At 50.4% G+C, this 17,762-nt stretch overlaps 1 protein-coding gene across 2 annotated transcripts in view; it reads right to left on the bottom strand.

Annotated features, from left to right (window-relative positions):
- The window catches only part of SLC12A3 (solute carrier family 12 member 3), a gene marked incomplete at both ends in the record, with an annotated part of 34,444 nt that extends 23,523 nt beyond the window's left edge, over positions 1-10,921 (bottom strand). The window contains 11 exons of one of the 2 annotated variants that reach the window (XM_080936783.1): positions 68-175; positions 312-466; positions 1,101-1,185; positions 4,659-4,789; positions 4,987-5,098; positions 5,958-6,068; positions 6,395-6,534; positions 6,734-6,829; positions 8,353-8,428; positions 9,631-9,777; positions 10,646-10,921. In XM_080936783.1, the coding sequence (XP_080792909.1) occupies positions 68-175; positions 312-466; positions 1,101-1,185; positions 4,659-4,789; positions 4,987-5,098; positions 5,958-6,068; positions 6,395-6,534; positions 6,734-6,829; positions 8,353-8,428; positions 9,631-9,777; positions 10,646-10,921 (1,437 nt within the window). The remainder of the gene's footprint in view (positions 1-67; positions 176-311; positions 467-1,100; positions 1,186-4,658; positions 4,790-4,986; positions 5,099-5,957; positions 6,069-6,394; positions 6,535-6,733; positions 6,830-8,352; positions 8,429-9,630; positions 9,778-10,645) is intronic. The other variant, XM_080936784.1, reaches the window with a different exon arrangement.
- Between the last annotated feature and the right edge of the window lie 6,841 nt (positions 10,922-17,762).

Genomic DNA, 17,762 nt, shown 5'->3' with positions numbered 1-17,762 from the left:
AGCCAGGGAATCTTTCTTCTCAGCTCTTCTCAGCCATAACCCCAGGGGCCCCTTTCTGCAACCTCACCTGGAAGACCTTGGCAGCAGAGACAAGACAGGCCAAGGCAGAGGACAGGGTGGCCCCAAAGATGCCGGCTGTGATCAGGGGTGCGAAGGCAGACACCATGCTCATGGTCTGTGGGAATGTGAGGGATGCTGAACTAGGAAGACTGCTGGGCATCCCTTCCCCACAGCGGGCTGGGGTCCTGGCATCTCAGCCCCCACAGTGTCCCTTTCCTCTCTGGCCTTGGGTGTCCCTCAGCCAGGCCCACCTGGTAGTAGTTGATGAGACCATAGCGGCAGCTGCGCTGCTGGGAGCACTCTGTGAAGTTCCAGCCATAGCCACAGGCTAGCCCTTCACAGAGGCCTGGGCCAGGGGTTATGGTGTCATTCACGTCCCCAGAGGCATCTCTTACCACACAGGAGCCTGAAAGGGGAAAGGTGTGTTGAGATGTGTGTGTGTGTGTCCTTTGCTTTACCCTTCCTCCATCCCCAAATGCTGGCCACCTCTGCAGAGGGTGAGACACTGTGTACAGACCAGCTTATCATGTGACAGTGTTACTGGAGGTATTTGGGGGTACGTGACAATCCAAGCAAGGCAATATCTTTATTTTCACTGACACTCTATTGTCTTAAAGCAGAGACCCGACTGTAAGCCCCGAGTGCCCGTGAGAAAGTTAGACTCCCCTGGCCACCTGTGAACAGCTTGCCTCCAAGGCAAATGCTGGAAACAAGAATGTGCAGAGGTTCTACCCCTCAGAGCCCTGGGTTTCTTCTCTAGGGCGAAGGCAATGTGGCCATTAACCATTGTGTGTGATCTTCCCACAGGGATCTGGAACTACAATGTCTTGAGGTATCAGAGGAGCCTGGCCTGGCCTCCCTCACCATGAAGATGCTCGGTCACTGTTGAGGTGACAGATGCCCCAGAAGCAGGGCTCAAGGGACACCCCAAAGACCTCTCCCAGTTAGAAGCCAAGTCCACATTGCAGACTCCTCCAGTCCCACTGCAGGGAAGATCCACTTTTCTCTTCCTCGCCATCCGTGCTATGCTGGCTACTCACCGATGGTAGCGGAGATGGCAAGGTAGGAGATGGTGGTCCAGAAAATGGCCATGAGCGTTCCCTTGGGGATGGCTACAGCAGGATCCTGTGGGAGGGCATGGTATTATCAGGCAGCTTTGAGCCGCAGTGCCTTGCCAGAGGCCGGAGTGATCAGCAGACCCCGACCTTGGACCCTCAGAACCTGTCCATCCCTGGAAGAAGAGGGTCCACAACTGAGGACCTACAAGACAGCCATCAATCACCCTGGGATCCCAGGGATGAAGCCGGTCAGGTGAGAAACCTCATTAGCTCCATATTACACCCAGAGGACCCATGTTAAGGCTCACCGGCAGTGGTGGGGGGAGGAGGGGCCTGTGCCCTGGCTCTCCATCTCAGACTTGCCTGTGGCAGTCAGCTATAACTAGAAATGCAGCCAGACCTCGGACCTTCTTCACCTAGCTCTATGCGTCTCTGTGAATCACTATTAACTAATTCGTCTGGCTCTCCTGTAATAAAGAGTCAGAAGACATTCCCCAAGCATTCTCCTGCTCCAAGAAAGATTTTTCCCAACAGTAATGACATCCATTCCCCACGCCCACCCCGCGGATCATAGCCCCTCTCCTCAGCACTTTCTCAAATACAATTTCCTGACATATGGCACATACGATTCCACCCAGCTAGTGAGGACTTGGGGGTGGTGGGATGTAAGGAGGATGGTTTTACAGAGTTTCTCATGCCTGTAGTCCTGACCCACAGACCCACAGCCTCAGGCTCCAGGAGCTGGCTTCTGAGCAGCCACATAGGCTGCTTTTTCACAGCAAGCTCAATTACTGCTCCACTCCAGAGGCCCAGATCCCAACTGAGGGGGAAGGCCAAGCCTGCCATGAATTAACTGTCTGCAAACCTTCCAGTGCCCAGTGAGGCCCAGTAGACAGATCACAATGTAAAAGGCAGGTTGACAGGCTGAAGAAACAGAAACAGAACTCCACAGTGGAAGGAGGCTGAAACCCAGGGTGACTTGAATCTTCTGGGGTCTCTGTTAGGGGATCCTATGGCCCTAGGCTTACTAACAATGCCCAATGACCTGAGTTGTGTGCAGTGAGGTCCTGGCCCCAGTTCCAAAAGGTCATGGCCACTGAGCATGGAGCTGTTGAGGTTTCTCACACCAGAAGACTTCTCAGGCCTCAGCAGTGGTCTTAACCCAATATCTACTGTGATGAGCATTCTCTGTCATCAACACACATCCACCCAGAACCTCAGAATGCACCCTTATTTGAAACGAGGTCCTTGGAGGTGTAAGTAGAGATGAGGTCATTCTCAAAGGGAGCAGGGACTCCCTGAGTGACAGAAATCTTGAGTGACTGTCTCAAGGACACCGAGGCCTTAGCCCCAAGGGGGTGACAAAGCCTTACCCTGGTGAAGTCCTAAAGGGATGACAAAGCTTTACTTGGGAGTCTGAGTGACTCATGTGTACAAAGATCGGTAGCATCTGAAGCTTCTTCCTCCTCTGGGATGTTTACAGCCTGAGGTTGCTTACTTGCTGGTGGTAAGAGGTATACTCTATTGGACTACAGATCCTCCACCAGACTCCAGAGTTCCTGTACATGTGCCCGTCCCTTCCTTTGTTCCCTCGCTAACCCTAGTCAGGATTCCCAGACCCAAGCATAGCTGGTCATGCTGCATGCTGGATTAGAGTGAGCCTCAAGGGATGACTGCTGTCATATTAGAAGAAGAAGGTACATAGAGATGTCACCCTTCATTAGAGTGACAGGGCAGCACTGCCAGGATCCTACACTGATAGGACAAAGCTAGAAAGGACTGGCCTCAGACTGCTAGAGTGGCATAGGTGAGTTGTCAACACATTCACTGAGGTTTCCGGCCTCCTGAGCTGAGAGATGTGTATTTTAAGGCCTGTGATTTGTGAGGACTATGTAGCCACAGGAAGAACACCTAGCCCTCAGCCTCTGCTTGCACCCCTGAGATCTGGAGGCTGACTTGCATTTCTAGCCCATCTCTTCCTATCTGTGTGCTTTAGAAGTCCCTTCAGCATCTTTGAGACTCTGTTTCCTCTCCTGGCATAAAAGTGCTCCTACATGGGAGGTATGGATGGGGACCATGTCATCCCTGGCCAGCACAATGTCACATAGGCATGAGCACCTGGGCTCAGATCTCCAGAACCCACAGAGAGCTCAGCGCAGAAGCTGGCATCTGTATTCCTGGGGCTCCCAAGGTCAGATGGGAGTCAGGGACAGAAGAATCTCCAGCTCATGAGTCAGCTAGCCCAGTGTGTGCCAGAGTAGACAGTAAATAAGCCCTGTCACAGACAAGGTGGGAAGGTAAAGACCAGTACCCAAGGTTATCCCCTGAATTCTATTGCATAGACCTTGTATATACCTTCTAAAGGTTACACATACGAGCACACACACATCCTATACACACAAAATATGTGAAAGACTATAAAATGGGGTCAGTGATACACTCAGTGGGTAAAATGCTTGTAGAGACCCTAATAACCGAGTTTGATCCCCAGATCCCATGATGGAAAGGGGAAACAAATTCTTGGAAGTTATCCTCTGTACACATGCATGTGTACATCTACACTCATACATGTGCACCACATACACACACTAATCATTTTCCGAACCACAAATAGCATTAAGTGAGACCTTTCTAGTCCCCAAGCTTACAGTGTGTGGCTCCTCACCGTTGCACAGCCTCTGACGCTCTCTGTGCTTGGCTTAACCGTCTGTATGATGGCAAGAGGGCAGAGATGACAACCAGCTCCCTGCCCCCAGTCTCTGCTTGAAGTGCTCAACAAGCATCAGCCCTCTGAGCCTACACCTGCTCCGTTAGCCTCACTTCATGGCTGGGGAAACTGAGGCTTACGGAGATTGCCCAGAGTCCCACAGTGAGGGCTCTGTTGCTGAACACAATCCCACAGGAATGCCTACCCCACCCACCACACCCACTGCACTGTGCCCACCGCGCCCAATTCTTAATTCTGTGAGAAGCACAACTGAGGAACGCCTTCAAGGGGGAGGGAGACTAAGGTCATAATTCAACACACTACCATTTTTGGCCCACTGTCTGGCGTACCCCCGTCTCTTTGGCTTCTGCTAGCAAAGGCCCTCCTATTGTCTCGCCCTACAAAGGCTCTAGGCCCACTCCCACCCAGCAGACCTGCTGTTCCTTCTGTTCTCACTCCCAGTACTCAGCACTTTGCAATGCTGCTTTGACTCCATTCACCACCATTCATTCAACAAACACACCAAGCACCTCTCTCCTGTCTGACCCTAAGCTGGAAATAGAGCCAGAGACATTGGGCTGACATCTTATGCCGGGAACACACCATGGCAGATGGAAGGCCAGGCAGAGACATGGCAGGAGGGATTTGAAAGAGACGCAGAACTTTGCAAAGTAACAAGAATGGAACAGGGTGTATTGGGTCTTTTAGGCCAAGGCCTGTCATCAGCAAATAAGTCAGTCTTCAGGCAGAGCTGGGGGGTCCTGGGAATGAGACTTGGGTTCTGGGATGCGGGTCCTCTGTGGTACCAGACAGCTAGGACAGGCTCTGCTTACCTTGAGGTCTCCGGAGATGTTGGCCCCTGCCAGAATGCCCGTGGCCGAAGGGAAGAAGATGGAGAACATGCCAAAGAAGCTGCCATCGATGCCTCTCCAGTCGGGTACCAGGTTCTGAACAAAAATGTCCCCTGAAAAACCAATGCCTAAGTCAGAGCTACCCACAGGGCTTGGCCATCTAATGGTTCAGTCAAACAGTAGTGGGATACCTGGAAGCCTGCGGCCATGGGCGGAGATACCGGCCTCTTGTGCCTATTTAAAGAGTCAAACACACAGACCAACTGTCCCCATCCACAGAGCCACTGCCAGGGCTCCTGACCTCACGTACCATGGTAGCTGTAGAAGCCTTTGGAAGCCTTGTCCTCAGATGCTGGGATCAGTGTGCCCACCAGATAGTTGGCAAAGGAGACCATGATGACAAGAAAGAATAGCACCTGGGCCTGGAATAAAGGACACTGGAGGTCAGATGTCCAACTCCAGCCCTTCAGGAGCCTGTGTGGTCCCTCACTCCATTAACCACACGACTGTCCCCTCTCCTCAATCAGACAGCAAGGAGCCAGGGATGTGACCGTGAAGTTGGCCTGAGACTAGAAACAGGAGCTACAATGGGGTCAGGTCAGGGCGACTCTAGCAGGGTGGTCAGGAGTAGTAATTTCCGGCAGCAGATACTTCCAGGCTAGTGAAACACAGACCACCTGAAGACTGAAGAGCCACAAGGCCAGAGAACAGCATGGAAATCGAGGCACGCAGGCCAGGTTCCTCCCACGGGTCCAGCCTGCTGGCTATAGCCCAGCAATTCTTTTGTTCCGTGATGTGAAACCTCTGACGTTTGGCTGGACACAGGATTTAGCAGGACCAAAGAGCACATTTTCATGCCTCCCTTCGCTGTGCGGCTACAAGAGCAGGTTCTGGCCAACGGGGTATAAGCAGAAGCGATATGCACAACCTCTGGCCTAACCTAAGAGTATGGATGGAGAATTCCCTTCTTTTCTTTCACTCCTCCCTGCCCCTATGTCTGGACCACGGATTTGATGATGGCAGCCATTGTGAACCAGGTCAGTAAGGGCCACACGTAGGGGTGGAAAGGTCCTAGGATGGAAGGAACCTGCATGCCTCTCCCCTGCTCCATGGAAACCACTGTGCTAGCCCTACACCACATTCTTGGGAGAGTGACAGGAGACAGAACAAAGTCTGTCTTAGGGTCCTTTTTGTCCTAGCAGCTGCTCTTCAATCCTAGTTGATACGCTTAGAAGAGGTGAAACCAGGCCCACCCTCTCACTCCCAGCACATCCACCTTACCTTGGACTCCCACTCCATCCCGGCCAGTGAGATGGCCAGCAGCACAGTGACTGTGACCACACCGATGATGCGGATGTCATTGGTGGGGTCTACAATGGGTGTGCCATATTCCTGGGGGGAGAAGATCAGATGTGTGTCCAGTCCTCACCTCTATTCTTCCAGACGCCCACCCCCACTTCACTTAGGGCATACCCTGAGAGGATACTTCACCCCTCCCCCAAAGAGCTACTGGGTGGGTACGGACAACATGGCCCAAAGGCAGCATGTACCCTAAGGGGGCCTTGTAAGGATGGTCTATACTTAAGGAGACTTTTATTGTCACTCGCAGTGACCAGACATAGCTTTGGTCAATGGTAGGAAAAGGAAGGCCTGGTCCAGTATGAGGAGCAATGTGGAGATGTTGTCCAGCTCCCTCTGCCCCATACCCGGCCCCTTACCTGAAGTAGGTCCCGTACAGTCTCCGCAAAGCCCACAGTGTGCATGGCCACACCCACAGCATTGGCAAACGCGAAGATGAGGCCAATGGAGCCCCCCAGCTCAGGTCCCAGACTCCGGGAAATTAGGAAATAGGTCCCACCTAGCAGGCAGAGCAGGGGCAGAGAAGAAACAGTGTACTGCAGGAGGGCAGGGCCAAGGGTGACAACCAAGACCACCCTGAGAGGTAGAGAGTCCTCACAAGTCCCCATCTGAAGCAAGGTGGGTATGATGGGGTACGCCAGGGCTGAGATGGTACCTCGGGAACTATGGAGTCCAGGTAAAGACGCTCCAGAACTCACCTGACTTGACCTTGCCATTGGTGGAAATGGCTGAGATGGAGAGGCCGGTGATGGATGTCACCATGACAGACAGCAGAATGATGAGCCAAGTCAGCACTGTGTGGGGGTGAATGGGGGCACCCCAAAACTCAGTCAACACACTTCTCAGGTGAGAACCCGTAGAGAAACCTGACTCAGCTCCCTGAATCCACATGTGACCCGAGTCCCTCTCTCTGAGCCTGTTTGTCACCTGAAGAACAGTGGGTCTCAGCCAGAGGCCGAGGTGCAGGCCTGTCACCCCAGCATCTGGGAGATAGAGAGTTCAAGGTCAGCCTAGGCAATAGAGAAAGAGGCCCTGGGTCAAAGCAGAAAGAAGGAGCTAGGCATGACGTCACATGTCTTTAATCCCAGCATTCACAAGGCAGAGGCAGGTAGATCTCTGTGAGTTCAAGGCCAGCCTGATCTACATAGCAAGTTCAAAAACAACCAAGTTCACACAGAGAGACAGCAACCCTGCTTCAAACAACAGCAATCCTCACAACCAGCACCACCCCAATTTAAAACCCACTAAAAATAAGGACTAGGGGTGGAGCTCAGCTGCCTAGCACGAGGCCTGGGGTTGAACCCTACTACCACATAATCCAGGCACGGTGGCTCATACCTTCAATCCTCATTGCTAGAAATCTTGGTAGCTAGAACTCTAAGGTCACCCTTGGTCATAGCATAGTGAGTTTGAGGCCTGGAATATACAGGAGTCTGTCTCAAAATGAAAACAAAAAGCCAGGGTACCTGGGAGGTAGTGAGGTGCTCAGTAAGTGCTTGGCTTGCAAGCACAAGGATCTGAGTTTGATCTCCACAGCTCACCCAAAAGTCAAGGCATGGTGGTGCCTGTATTGGGGAGGTAGAGATCGGAAGATCCCTGGGGCTTGCTGGCTTAGTGAGATCTGGGCCAATAAAAGACCCATCTCAAAGTCGGCAGATGAACCCTGCTGTAGATACTCTGGCCTCTGCACGTTCAAATACAAAGATGCACATGAGCACATTTGAACACACACACACACACACACACACACACACACACACACACACACACACCTTGCCAGACTCAGTTAAGGTTGGTCTGTCTACCTTCTTTGGTGAGCTGACTAATAGGAAGTCCATGTGCCAATGTGTGAATAGTTTCCAGGCATGGCAAGGATGGCACCCCCTTTGACAATAAAAAGAAAGCAATAGGTACCATGTACTGAGCACCTCTAGACACCAAAGCCTATGTTGTTTTCCGGCACCTTGTAGAGTGCACAGCAGCCTGTAGGCGGGTACTGTTATCAGACCCATTTTACCCACAAGGAAACCAAGGCTCGGAGGAGGTTAGGAACTCAAGGTAACCCAGAATCTGAACCTTGGTCTCCTAGAGGCCCAGTTCCAAGCACAAATAGTCTGCGATAGAAGTTGTCTCAGTGAGGTACCCTGACACTACTGACTGCATCCGATGGTCTCTTCTGCTCCACCCTCACCCGTGGCTGCTGCCATCAGAGGGTGTGCTGGGGAGGAGCAGGTCTAGCTGGAGTATCTCCAGCCCAAGGGGTGTGGAGCAGAACTCAAGCTCATATGCTTTCTCTCCTCCTTGAGGTGGTACTCACCAATGCCCGCCTGCGCCGTAATCCAGGGAAGCCGCAGATAAAGGATCACACCCCATATGTTGAGCATGCATCGGATCTGGCAGGAAAGTGGAGTTAGAGGCTTCCTGAGGGCCAGATGCTCAAGGCCAAACCCTCATGTGCTTGTTCCCAGGTCAGGGGACACCTGATGCTTTTTGTGCTCCCCCTCCCATGGGATCAGGCTGCCTGGCTCGGGGGTGAAAGGAGAGGACAATTCCCATCCCACCTCCTCCCACTCTGCTGTGGAGGCCTGGGGATGGTCTTCAGCCTTCCCATCATTCACCCTGCTCCAAGCCCAAGACCCTATATCTGCCAGGTCCCTAGTCATTGTCTTGGGCAACTATTGGCCATGAGTATAGTATTCTGGAAGCATCATCAAAATCCAGCTGAAGCCAGCATCCTACCTAGAGCAGAAATCAAAGTTCAGGTTGCTTCCATATTAAAGGCAAAGCCAGAGGTCAACATTAGGGCTGACATTCCAAGTGGAAGGGCCTGATATGGTCTTTGGCCCTGCCAACTACTAGGGCCAGGTAGGGACATGTGACCTTCATACTCATGAGATTTCTGGGGCTCTCATTTGCTGAGATAAAAATCAGGGTGTGCATGGTTCTGGACAACATGGATCAGGGCTTGTTCCAACTCTATAAAGCCCTTGGGGGATGAAGGCTTTGGTTCTGCTTTCTTTTGCACCCCATCCCATCATCTTTGAGGAGCCCAATATTGATATTATCTTTTAAAGTCAACTGTACTTGATTTTTTACTGCCTGAAGGCTTACTTGTGCTTCATAGTACAACTAACACTTCTTTTCCAGGAGACTGTAGACAGGTATGGGAGTAGAGAGGAATTGTAGATTTGTATGTTACTTCTGCCCTATGGTGGCTCAATGGGGAATTTCTTCTTTAAAAAAAACCCTTCAGGTCATTGATCTAAGAATTTTCACACCTAACAACTATTTTTAATGCTCAATATTATAGGTGAAGAAACTGAGGCAGGGATTGGCTAAGTAATTTTTCTAAGGCTAAAACACTAGTGATTATCTAAGCAGAGCTCTTCCCAGGATTGGTTCTTGGCCAAGAGCCCAGAAGAAGTTTGGGAAGCCTACACCAAACACAATTGGAGGTCACTGCTGATGGGGAAACTGAGGCCCAAACTGAGCCCAAGGTCTAAACTGCTCATTAAGGCCTGAGAGTCCAAGCTGAGGGTGAGTGGGGCTCTATCCCCACTCTGTCTAGGCATCAAGCCCGTCTACAGCCGCTCACCATCACCCCCTTGACCCAGCCGAAGCGCACAGGTTCTCCGGGGCTCTTCTCGCTGTTGGTGCCTGTCTCATCTTCCACAAGTCCATCAGTCAGCTCGTGACCTGGCCGTCCATCAAAGGCCAGGGCATGCAGGTGACTACTTTCCTGCTGGGGACCCAGAGACCGGTAGGAGTCAGAAAATGGGGTTTTGGGCTGGGTGTCTGTATTCAGTCCTGCCTGTCCCACTTTGCCACACAGGCAGCCCTTGGACAGCTTCTCGAGCACAATGCTGCTTAAAGCTTCGAGAAACACCAGAGAGAGCAAGCTGAGCATTCACACACAGTGCTTCTGCTCAGAGAGGCTCCTCCCTGTCTAAGGCAGAGGGCTGAGACCTGACAAGCCTGCAGTCTGAGAAGGGAGACAGGATGAGAAGTCAAGCAGTATGTCCCATGCCACACACCAGGTTTCTGGCACAGATAGACTTGAACCCCGGGCCTGGATCCCAAATGGCAGTCTTCGGTTTACTAACCCTACTGACTGCAGCCCACTCTGGGGCCTTCCTCCTCTTCTTCCTAGCACTTCATCTTAGCATCCCTATTCAAACAAGGAGACTTGTTTGGTCCCTTCAGAGGGCAGCTTTGAAACACGGAAGAGTGTTAGAGGTTAGGAAAGTTCCAGATCTTGAACTATCCAACTGTTGGTGAAACCGTGAGGTGACAGGGATTGGACCCTCCAGCCTCTCAGACAGTGAAGCCAGCAAGCTGAATTTGAGAGGACCCACCAAACTCCCCCCCCTCTTGTGCAACCTGCATGTGTATAAGCAGCAGGCTATGCTATCTTTGGGCTGCTGGTGCCTAGACAATATGTATTATGTGTGCCTCTGAGCTTCATGGCACCTCTGTCCACTATTCTAGGTATCTTGGTCCTTGAAGAAGATGTCCAGTCATCTTCACAACACAGATATGACAGAACATGATGGGCAATTGTGCCAAAGTCACACAGCCAGAGAGTGGCCAGTCTTTAAACTGCTGCTTACCTTGAGGAACGAATGCAGGTCAGCCAGAGTGGGCCGCACCTTCCGGGGCTCACCGGGCAGAGCACTGTTAGCATAGTGTTCATAGGCAGGCACCACGTCTACAGTGTTGTAACCGAAGGTGCGCATGTACAGGGTGCTGCCGTGTGTCAAGTGGCTTGGCTGGCTGCTGTCACAGGCAGCTGGTGGGGGCTCGTCAGCCCCCAGCAGTGTGCTGATGGTAAAGCGCCCACTGCACAGAGCCTCAGCAGGCATCTCTGTCACAGGTAGCTCTGCCATTATGGCTCTGGGTATCAAAGGAGGGGACAGAGTGGGCAAGGACACTGGGGATGGCTTTATAGGCTGGGCAGCAGCTGGGAGAAGGCGGGAGCTTGGTCCAGACAGCCCATGGCAAGTGAGCAGGGTCTCTGCCAGGGTGGGAGGCGGAGCCTAGCAACTGTTGTCCTGCCCCCATTAATCTGATCATTGACACAGGGGCCACTTTGGAGCAGGAGGGCTGGGCTAGAGCTCAGAGCCACATCCCTGAGTCCTACAGTAGCCCTTCTAAACCTAGGGTAGTAGAGGTTCTGCAGCAGACATGAAAGGACCTGGAGAAGACCTGCTGCAAGTGCCTAGCTACACTGCAGGTTAACAGTCCTCATGTTGGGGCACCCTGCATTTCTTTCCTTTTATTTACTAGTTTGAATGGATATTATTTTAGGACATGTGTATAAAAAAGGAAGTCTATCTTCCAATCTCTGTCCCTCATAGTCTCAGTATCTTTCCCGATACATTTCAATACACATAAACCATTATGATTAGTGACCTCAAGACAGACCTGGTTTGTCACCTCTTGGCTGACAAACCTTGAGGGCTTGGTGCTGGCCATTGGCCTCTAAGGCAATCGGGCACAGTGCCATACCTGACCTACACATTCATAAGCTGGCCTACGGGGCTGTAGTTTAGAGCCCAGAGCTTTCCTCCCTGGAGCCATGGTTCCCATGAAGTAGGAGGTCACCAAAGGCTCCTAAGCCATTGTAGGGACAATGCCCTGGGGTATGAAAGAGACCCTGGGTCTTGACGCATGGATTAGTGAATGGTTGGTGTGTCCTAAGATAGCAAAGGACTTGTGGCTGTGAGGGTTCCCAGAGTGAGCTCTTACATGAACGTCCCCACCCATAATCATCTTTCCCCGAGAGGCTGGGTGTTCAGTAACCGATGGCTATGAGGCTAAAAGCCTGGCATCCTGCCCTGTCTCTGGAAATTTCTCTGAATCATCTGAGGCTTAGGGCCTACCCTAAAGCCTGTTCCCTCTGCCTTCTCAGATACATGCCTGAATTTGCTGTTTGCATCCCAGTGAGGTGGCCCAGCCCCTTACAAGAATACAAGAAGACTGTACATGTTTCTTGCTGCTTTATTGACTCTAACAAAGGTTTGGTTTTGACCTTGTCCATCAATAGACAAAGGATAATAAACACTACATATATGTATAAATTATATATACATGCACATGACTTGACCAATGTTTTCAGGAAAATGGATGGTCTCAGAATGAATATTAGGTGCGATCATACAGTCTGAAATAAACCACTATTCTCCCTCATGTGGAATCTAGCCAAAAAATATATGTATGTATAAAAACAAAAGTACCTGTGGGTACAGTATAACACGAAGAAAGAGCATAATAAAGGCTGAATATAAAGGAATAAGGAAGGACTGAACACAGGTAAGGAAACAGAAAGGGGACAATTGTTTTTCTACTTCTAACTCTGTCACAGGGTTTTCTTTTTGTTTGGATGGTGAACAATTACAAAAAAAATATTTGATACTAAAGGTGTAAATTTTAATGTGAAGCTCCACGGCTTCTGATTCTATCCCAATTCTAACTGTTCAGAAGTTCATTAAGTTGTATCGATCTTGGGTATGGGTAAATTAGGTGTGGTTCTTTTTACTTATTTGCAAGGTATTTTTTGTTTGTTTTGTTTTTCGAGATAGGGTTTCTCTGTATAGTAGTACTGGATGTCCTTTAACTCACTTTGTAGACCAGGCTGGCCTTGAATTCAGAGATCCTCCTTTCTCTGTCTCCCAAGTACTGGGATTGAAGTGTACCACCACATCAGGCACAGACTTTTAAAATAAAGTTTGTGAAATTAAAAATAACATCTGAGGAGCTAGAGCGATGGCTCAATGGTTAAGAGCACTGACTGCTCTTCCAGAAGTCCTGAGTTCAATTCCCAGCAAACACATGGTGGCTCACAACCATCTGTAACAGGATCTGATGCCCTCTCTGGTGTGTCTGAAGAAAGCTACAGTGTACTCACATATATAAAATAAATAAATCTAAAACAATAAATAAATATTTTTTAAAAAAGATCTGCAAACTCTTGTCACTGGCCAACAGACCTTTATCAGCACCCCATCCTGTGGCAGTGGGAGCTAGGGATGGGGAGAAGTCATGGTGGGGCAAGGGCTCATGGAAGCTACACCTAGAAACAGACCAGACCTGGAGCAGACAGCTGCAGGAGTGGGCCACTGAGGTCAAATTATGGACAGCCACAGAAGGCTTCCTGGAGGAGGCCTGGGATGGGTAAAGGCCAGAAGGCTTCTGTCCACTCATGTACTGGGACTCTGCTTAGGCTTAGGCTCAGGCTCCAGTATCTTCCAGAGAAAGCTGGAGGAAAGCACCCTGCTCCCTCCTATGGCTCTATGTCTCAGAGCCTACCCATATCCCCTAGAGGACACGCCCCAAGGCATCCAGACCCTGGTACTCCAGCAAAAAGTTGCATGCTGGTGGGTGCTTTTCAAGAGGCCCAGCTGGCCCCTGCTACTATGGGCCAGAGGGACCAGGGCAGATGTATCCACTAGGAAGACAGTGCTGAGATCAGAGACTGTCCAGGAGTCGCCCCATGAACATGGAGAATTCTCAGACCTCAGTGCTCCTTTTCATGGAGTGGGCAAGTGTTCCCTTCAGTTTCTTGGAAAGGAAGCCACAAAGGCAGGGGCCTTGCACAATTGATTGTTCGGTGAATATCTCAACCAACTGGGGTTTCAGACAGGTGCTCAATAAACGTTTGTTGGTTGTACAGGGAAAAAATGGAGGAGACTAGAATCAAGGACAGCTACGCCAGGTGGGCAATCCTTGTCTGGCAGGATTACCTCAAGATGGGCATGCAAGGGGTCCTTGGGGGGTCCCATGGCACAGATCTTGCCTCTATTGAATATTAGGCTGTGAGCAGAGGTGGACACTACCACCCTCTGTGGCAGGGTCCACTGAGAGGGACCCTGACAGCTTCCAGCAGGGCTGAAGGCTTGAAGTAAGGACTCGGGCCAAGGACCCCTCCCAGTCAGCTTTCTCCCTTCTTGGCAGGGATGGTGAGATTTATGAAGCCTCCCCCACACCACCCCCGAACAGGTCCATGCCCCTCGGGGTAGATCTTATCTTCTGAGTTTTAAACTGCCAGCTACCTGGCAAAAATCACAGCCACCCAGCATTCCCACACCACTCCAACACACTGTGCCCTGGCAGCTACGGAAAATTCCTGATAACGATCTTAGGATAGAAGAGGCCAGGGCTGGTTTTCAAGCCAAGAGTAAGAGGCTGTGAAATTGCTGAATGACCTTGGCACATAAGTTCTTCCTTTCTCTAGAGCACTGTGTTAGCTGGAAGGGGTGTGAGAGCTGCTTCCCAAAACCTGCTGACCCACTGTGCTCTCTGCAGAAGGAGGTTTAGGCCGGATCCCTTGAGGAGCTTATCCACAGGTCAGTTAGTGACTGACATCTTTGTGCCAAAGCGCAGACCCTGAAAAGGGACCACTTGTGACTGGTAGGATGCCACACATTCTGGATCCAGCGTCCCAGAGGACACAGAACCCCTACTCTGAGTACAGTCCTAGATTTGGAGCTCAAAGAGTTTCCATTCTGGTTTTTTTGGGGGGGGTGGTATCTTAGAGCAAGACTCCCCACTGGGTGAGCCTCAGCTACCACAGCAGCAAGGCTGGAGCCACACTTATATCAGGGCCAGCCAAGGACCAGACAGACTTGGATCAGAAAAAAAAAAAAAAAATCCTCCGGCTGTGACACAAGGACAGGAGGGCAAGTCACAGCCTCCGTACACTAGGCCTGCAATCTTCGAAGCCACAGAGGCCCCTCCAAAAAGTTCTTTCTATATACCAGGCCCTGAACCTAGAAGCTCAGAGCATGAAGCACCAGCAGAGGAGGGGACCTCACAGGAGATGGGGGCTGAGAGGAAAGCTGGGCAGGGACAGAGGAAGAGGTGAGTTGGCTGGAGGAACAGAGAAGGATCAATGGGATAGCAGACTGGAGGGGCCGTCTAACCATTCCACTGCACTTATTAGGTAATTAACATATACAGTTTTCTGTGTTAGCAAGCCCCAGACACCTCCTCCCTAAAACAAGACAAGTCCCTGTCCTCTGGGGACGCACATGCTAGAGGGAGAGACAGGCAGTAGTAATAAACAGACAAGCAATCATCAGAATACACTTAGCGATACATGCTACAAAGAAAATAAAGCTTTCCTTAGGTAGAACCACTAGGTCTCTCTGAGGATGCAAATCTTGAACTTGGCCACCTATATGTGAGCAGGATCTGCAAGGGGGTGGAGAGAGATAGGCAGGAAGAGAGCAAAGGCCCTGGGCAAAAGGCTTGGGCTTCCAACAGAGCAGGAAGGCCTGTGTTAGGACTAAGCAGGTGGGGTGGGCACATGAAAGAGAGAACCTGGGGCCTCACAGACAAACTCATAAGTGGCAAGATGGTAGAGTGTCCTGAGGACAAGAGATGACAGCATTAGCGTTTTGTATGAAGCTAGGGTTTTGTTGTTTTTTGTTTTTTTGAGAGTGGGGTGACAGAACCCCATGGGCCAAGATGTTTATGAGTAGGGATCCTTGACAGGAAGGGCCTTGGATACCAGGATGAGGAGCTGCTTTTTGTCCTGGGTGCTTTGGTGCCAGGAGCAGCATTTGAGTGGTGTACATCAAATCTAAAGGAGTGGGGCTGGGGAGGGCCAGCAAGTGCCACGCATGGTCAGACAAGGACAGGGGAGCAGTTCAATTCAGAGCAGGGGGAGGGCAGACACTGGCATCTGTCTAAAGCTTCCCAGGTAATTGGAGGAGATGTATGATAGAAGTGCTACAGGCTGCTAAGCATCATCTTTCACAGTCAGTTGTCCCCGCCCACCCAGCCCCCAAGTTCCCGAGTCCTGTGGTCCCACGAAGCTTGCCTGGAGAGGATGGGTAGGGTGCAACCCTGGTGTCGTGAAATAGCCGGGTAAGAGGATGCGCTGCTCGTCGGCCTGATTCACAACACCAGCTGCAGCAACCATACCAGAATTACGTGGCTTCTTCCTGGGGGACGTGGCTCCTCCAGTTCGGAGACAGTAGAAAGCCCATGTAGACATCTTCCCTGACCAGGAGCTGCCCATGAAGGCCCCGAACCATGCAGAGGTCTAGGGTTGCCAAACACAAAGTTGGATCCCTGCCCACTAGGGGCTCACAGACTTGATGACTCCATGTAAGAGAGGCAGATCCAAATCCTACTCAGTGTAGGGACAAAGAAGGCACAGAAATATCAGGTCCACAGCAGCCCTGGAAAGTCAGAAATAGGGCTGAACTGCTGGGATTCCCATGGAGCCCTGAAGAGCATGTGGATGTGCCTGTGCTACCCGGACAGTATTAGAGTAGCTACACACTAACATGCCTCGAAGCTATAACCAGCTGATGCAAAGGGGAAATGTGCAGACATTAAGACCTCTGTATGGTCAAAGAAAGGACTCCTGGCTTCTTTTCCTTCATGGGCAGATGAACTGTTAGTCATCGCTCACCCCATGGGGCTCATAGACATGAGCAATGCATTAGACTTAATGCAACTGTTTTGGAGAATAAGCAGAACAAAGTATGGAGTGCCCTCAGAAGCACGTGACTCAGGACCCGAAACCATGAGTCATAACCAAAGCATAAAGGCATAAAATCTTTGTATAAAATACTACACGGGTTCAGAAAAGGGGTGGCTTCCTCTGGCTAGGGCAAGAATGCTATTAGGTGTTTGTAATATCTCAAAGAAAAGGGAAACTGTAATTTAAGCTTGGAGCTTCTTGGCAGCCAAGGCAAATATCAGAATCCAGAATAGTGATCACAATTTGCTGAGAGTTGATGCTCCTTCTAGGTTTTGTGTTTTTGTTTTGTCTTGTTTTTGTTGTCTCATAGGTAGTAAGCCTCCATCAACCCTTTAGCCTTCCATAAAGGCTTTGCTGCATTTCCAGTGCAGGGCTGGTCTGAGCTCCGTGCAGCTACACAAACTGAAGAAGCAAACCTAGAGACTCAGGTTTCCAGTAACAGGTAAATTCTTCCATCCCAGTGACTGCCAGAAAACCAGTGATTCAGCACAGTTTGCTTCTCTATGTCTAGACTTTCATTATAAAAGTTTCTCCTGCCTTCAAACTTTCTGGGAAACTCTTCCGCAGAAACAGGGGTTTTGGGGGAAAACATGGCCATTCTGTCTCATTTTGAATTCCAAAGGTGCATTATTTGGGGAAAGTAATTTCAATTAGCAATAATTGTGCCTTGGATAAACCTCTTTGGCTATGGTAGTGCAGCTGCATAAAGCTCCAAAGGTACATTTTTTAACAAGCTTTTTGTTGTTTTGTTAAAGCAGTCTCACACTGGGTGTGGTTGCCCGTGACCATAATCCTAGAACTCAGGAGGTAGAAGCCAGAAGATCAGGAGCTCAAGGCTTATCCTCAGATACACAGTATGTCAGGCCAGCCTAGACCGTATGTACCCTGAATGACACAAAAACCACTAGGTTTTACTATGTAGCTCATGATGGCCTTTTTATTTTAAGACCAGGTGGTCTTAAACTTGTAATCTTCCTGCCTCCACCTTCCAAGTGCTGGAATTACAGGTGTGCACCACCAGGTTCAAACCCTTTATTTTTTTTATTTTTGAGACAGTCTTGCAATATAACCATTGCTAGTCTGGTAATTGATATGTGGCCCCAATTAGCCTCAAAACTGCAGCAATTCTGCTTCAACCTCACAAATACTGAGACTACGGGCTTAATGATCTCCAGATTTTGGAACCCAGAAGCCGTTTCTATAACAGAGACCTTGGAAACATAACCTCAGAG

Source organism: Micromys minutus, assembly GCF_963924665.1.
Source record: "Micromys minutus genome assembly, chromosome: 24".
NCBI lineage: Eukaryota > Metazoa > Chordata > Mammalia > Rodentia > Muridae > Micromys > Micromys minutus.
This window is presented reverse-complemented; position numbering and strand designations above follow the sequence as displayed.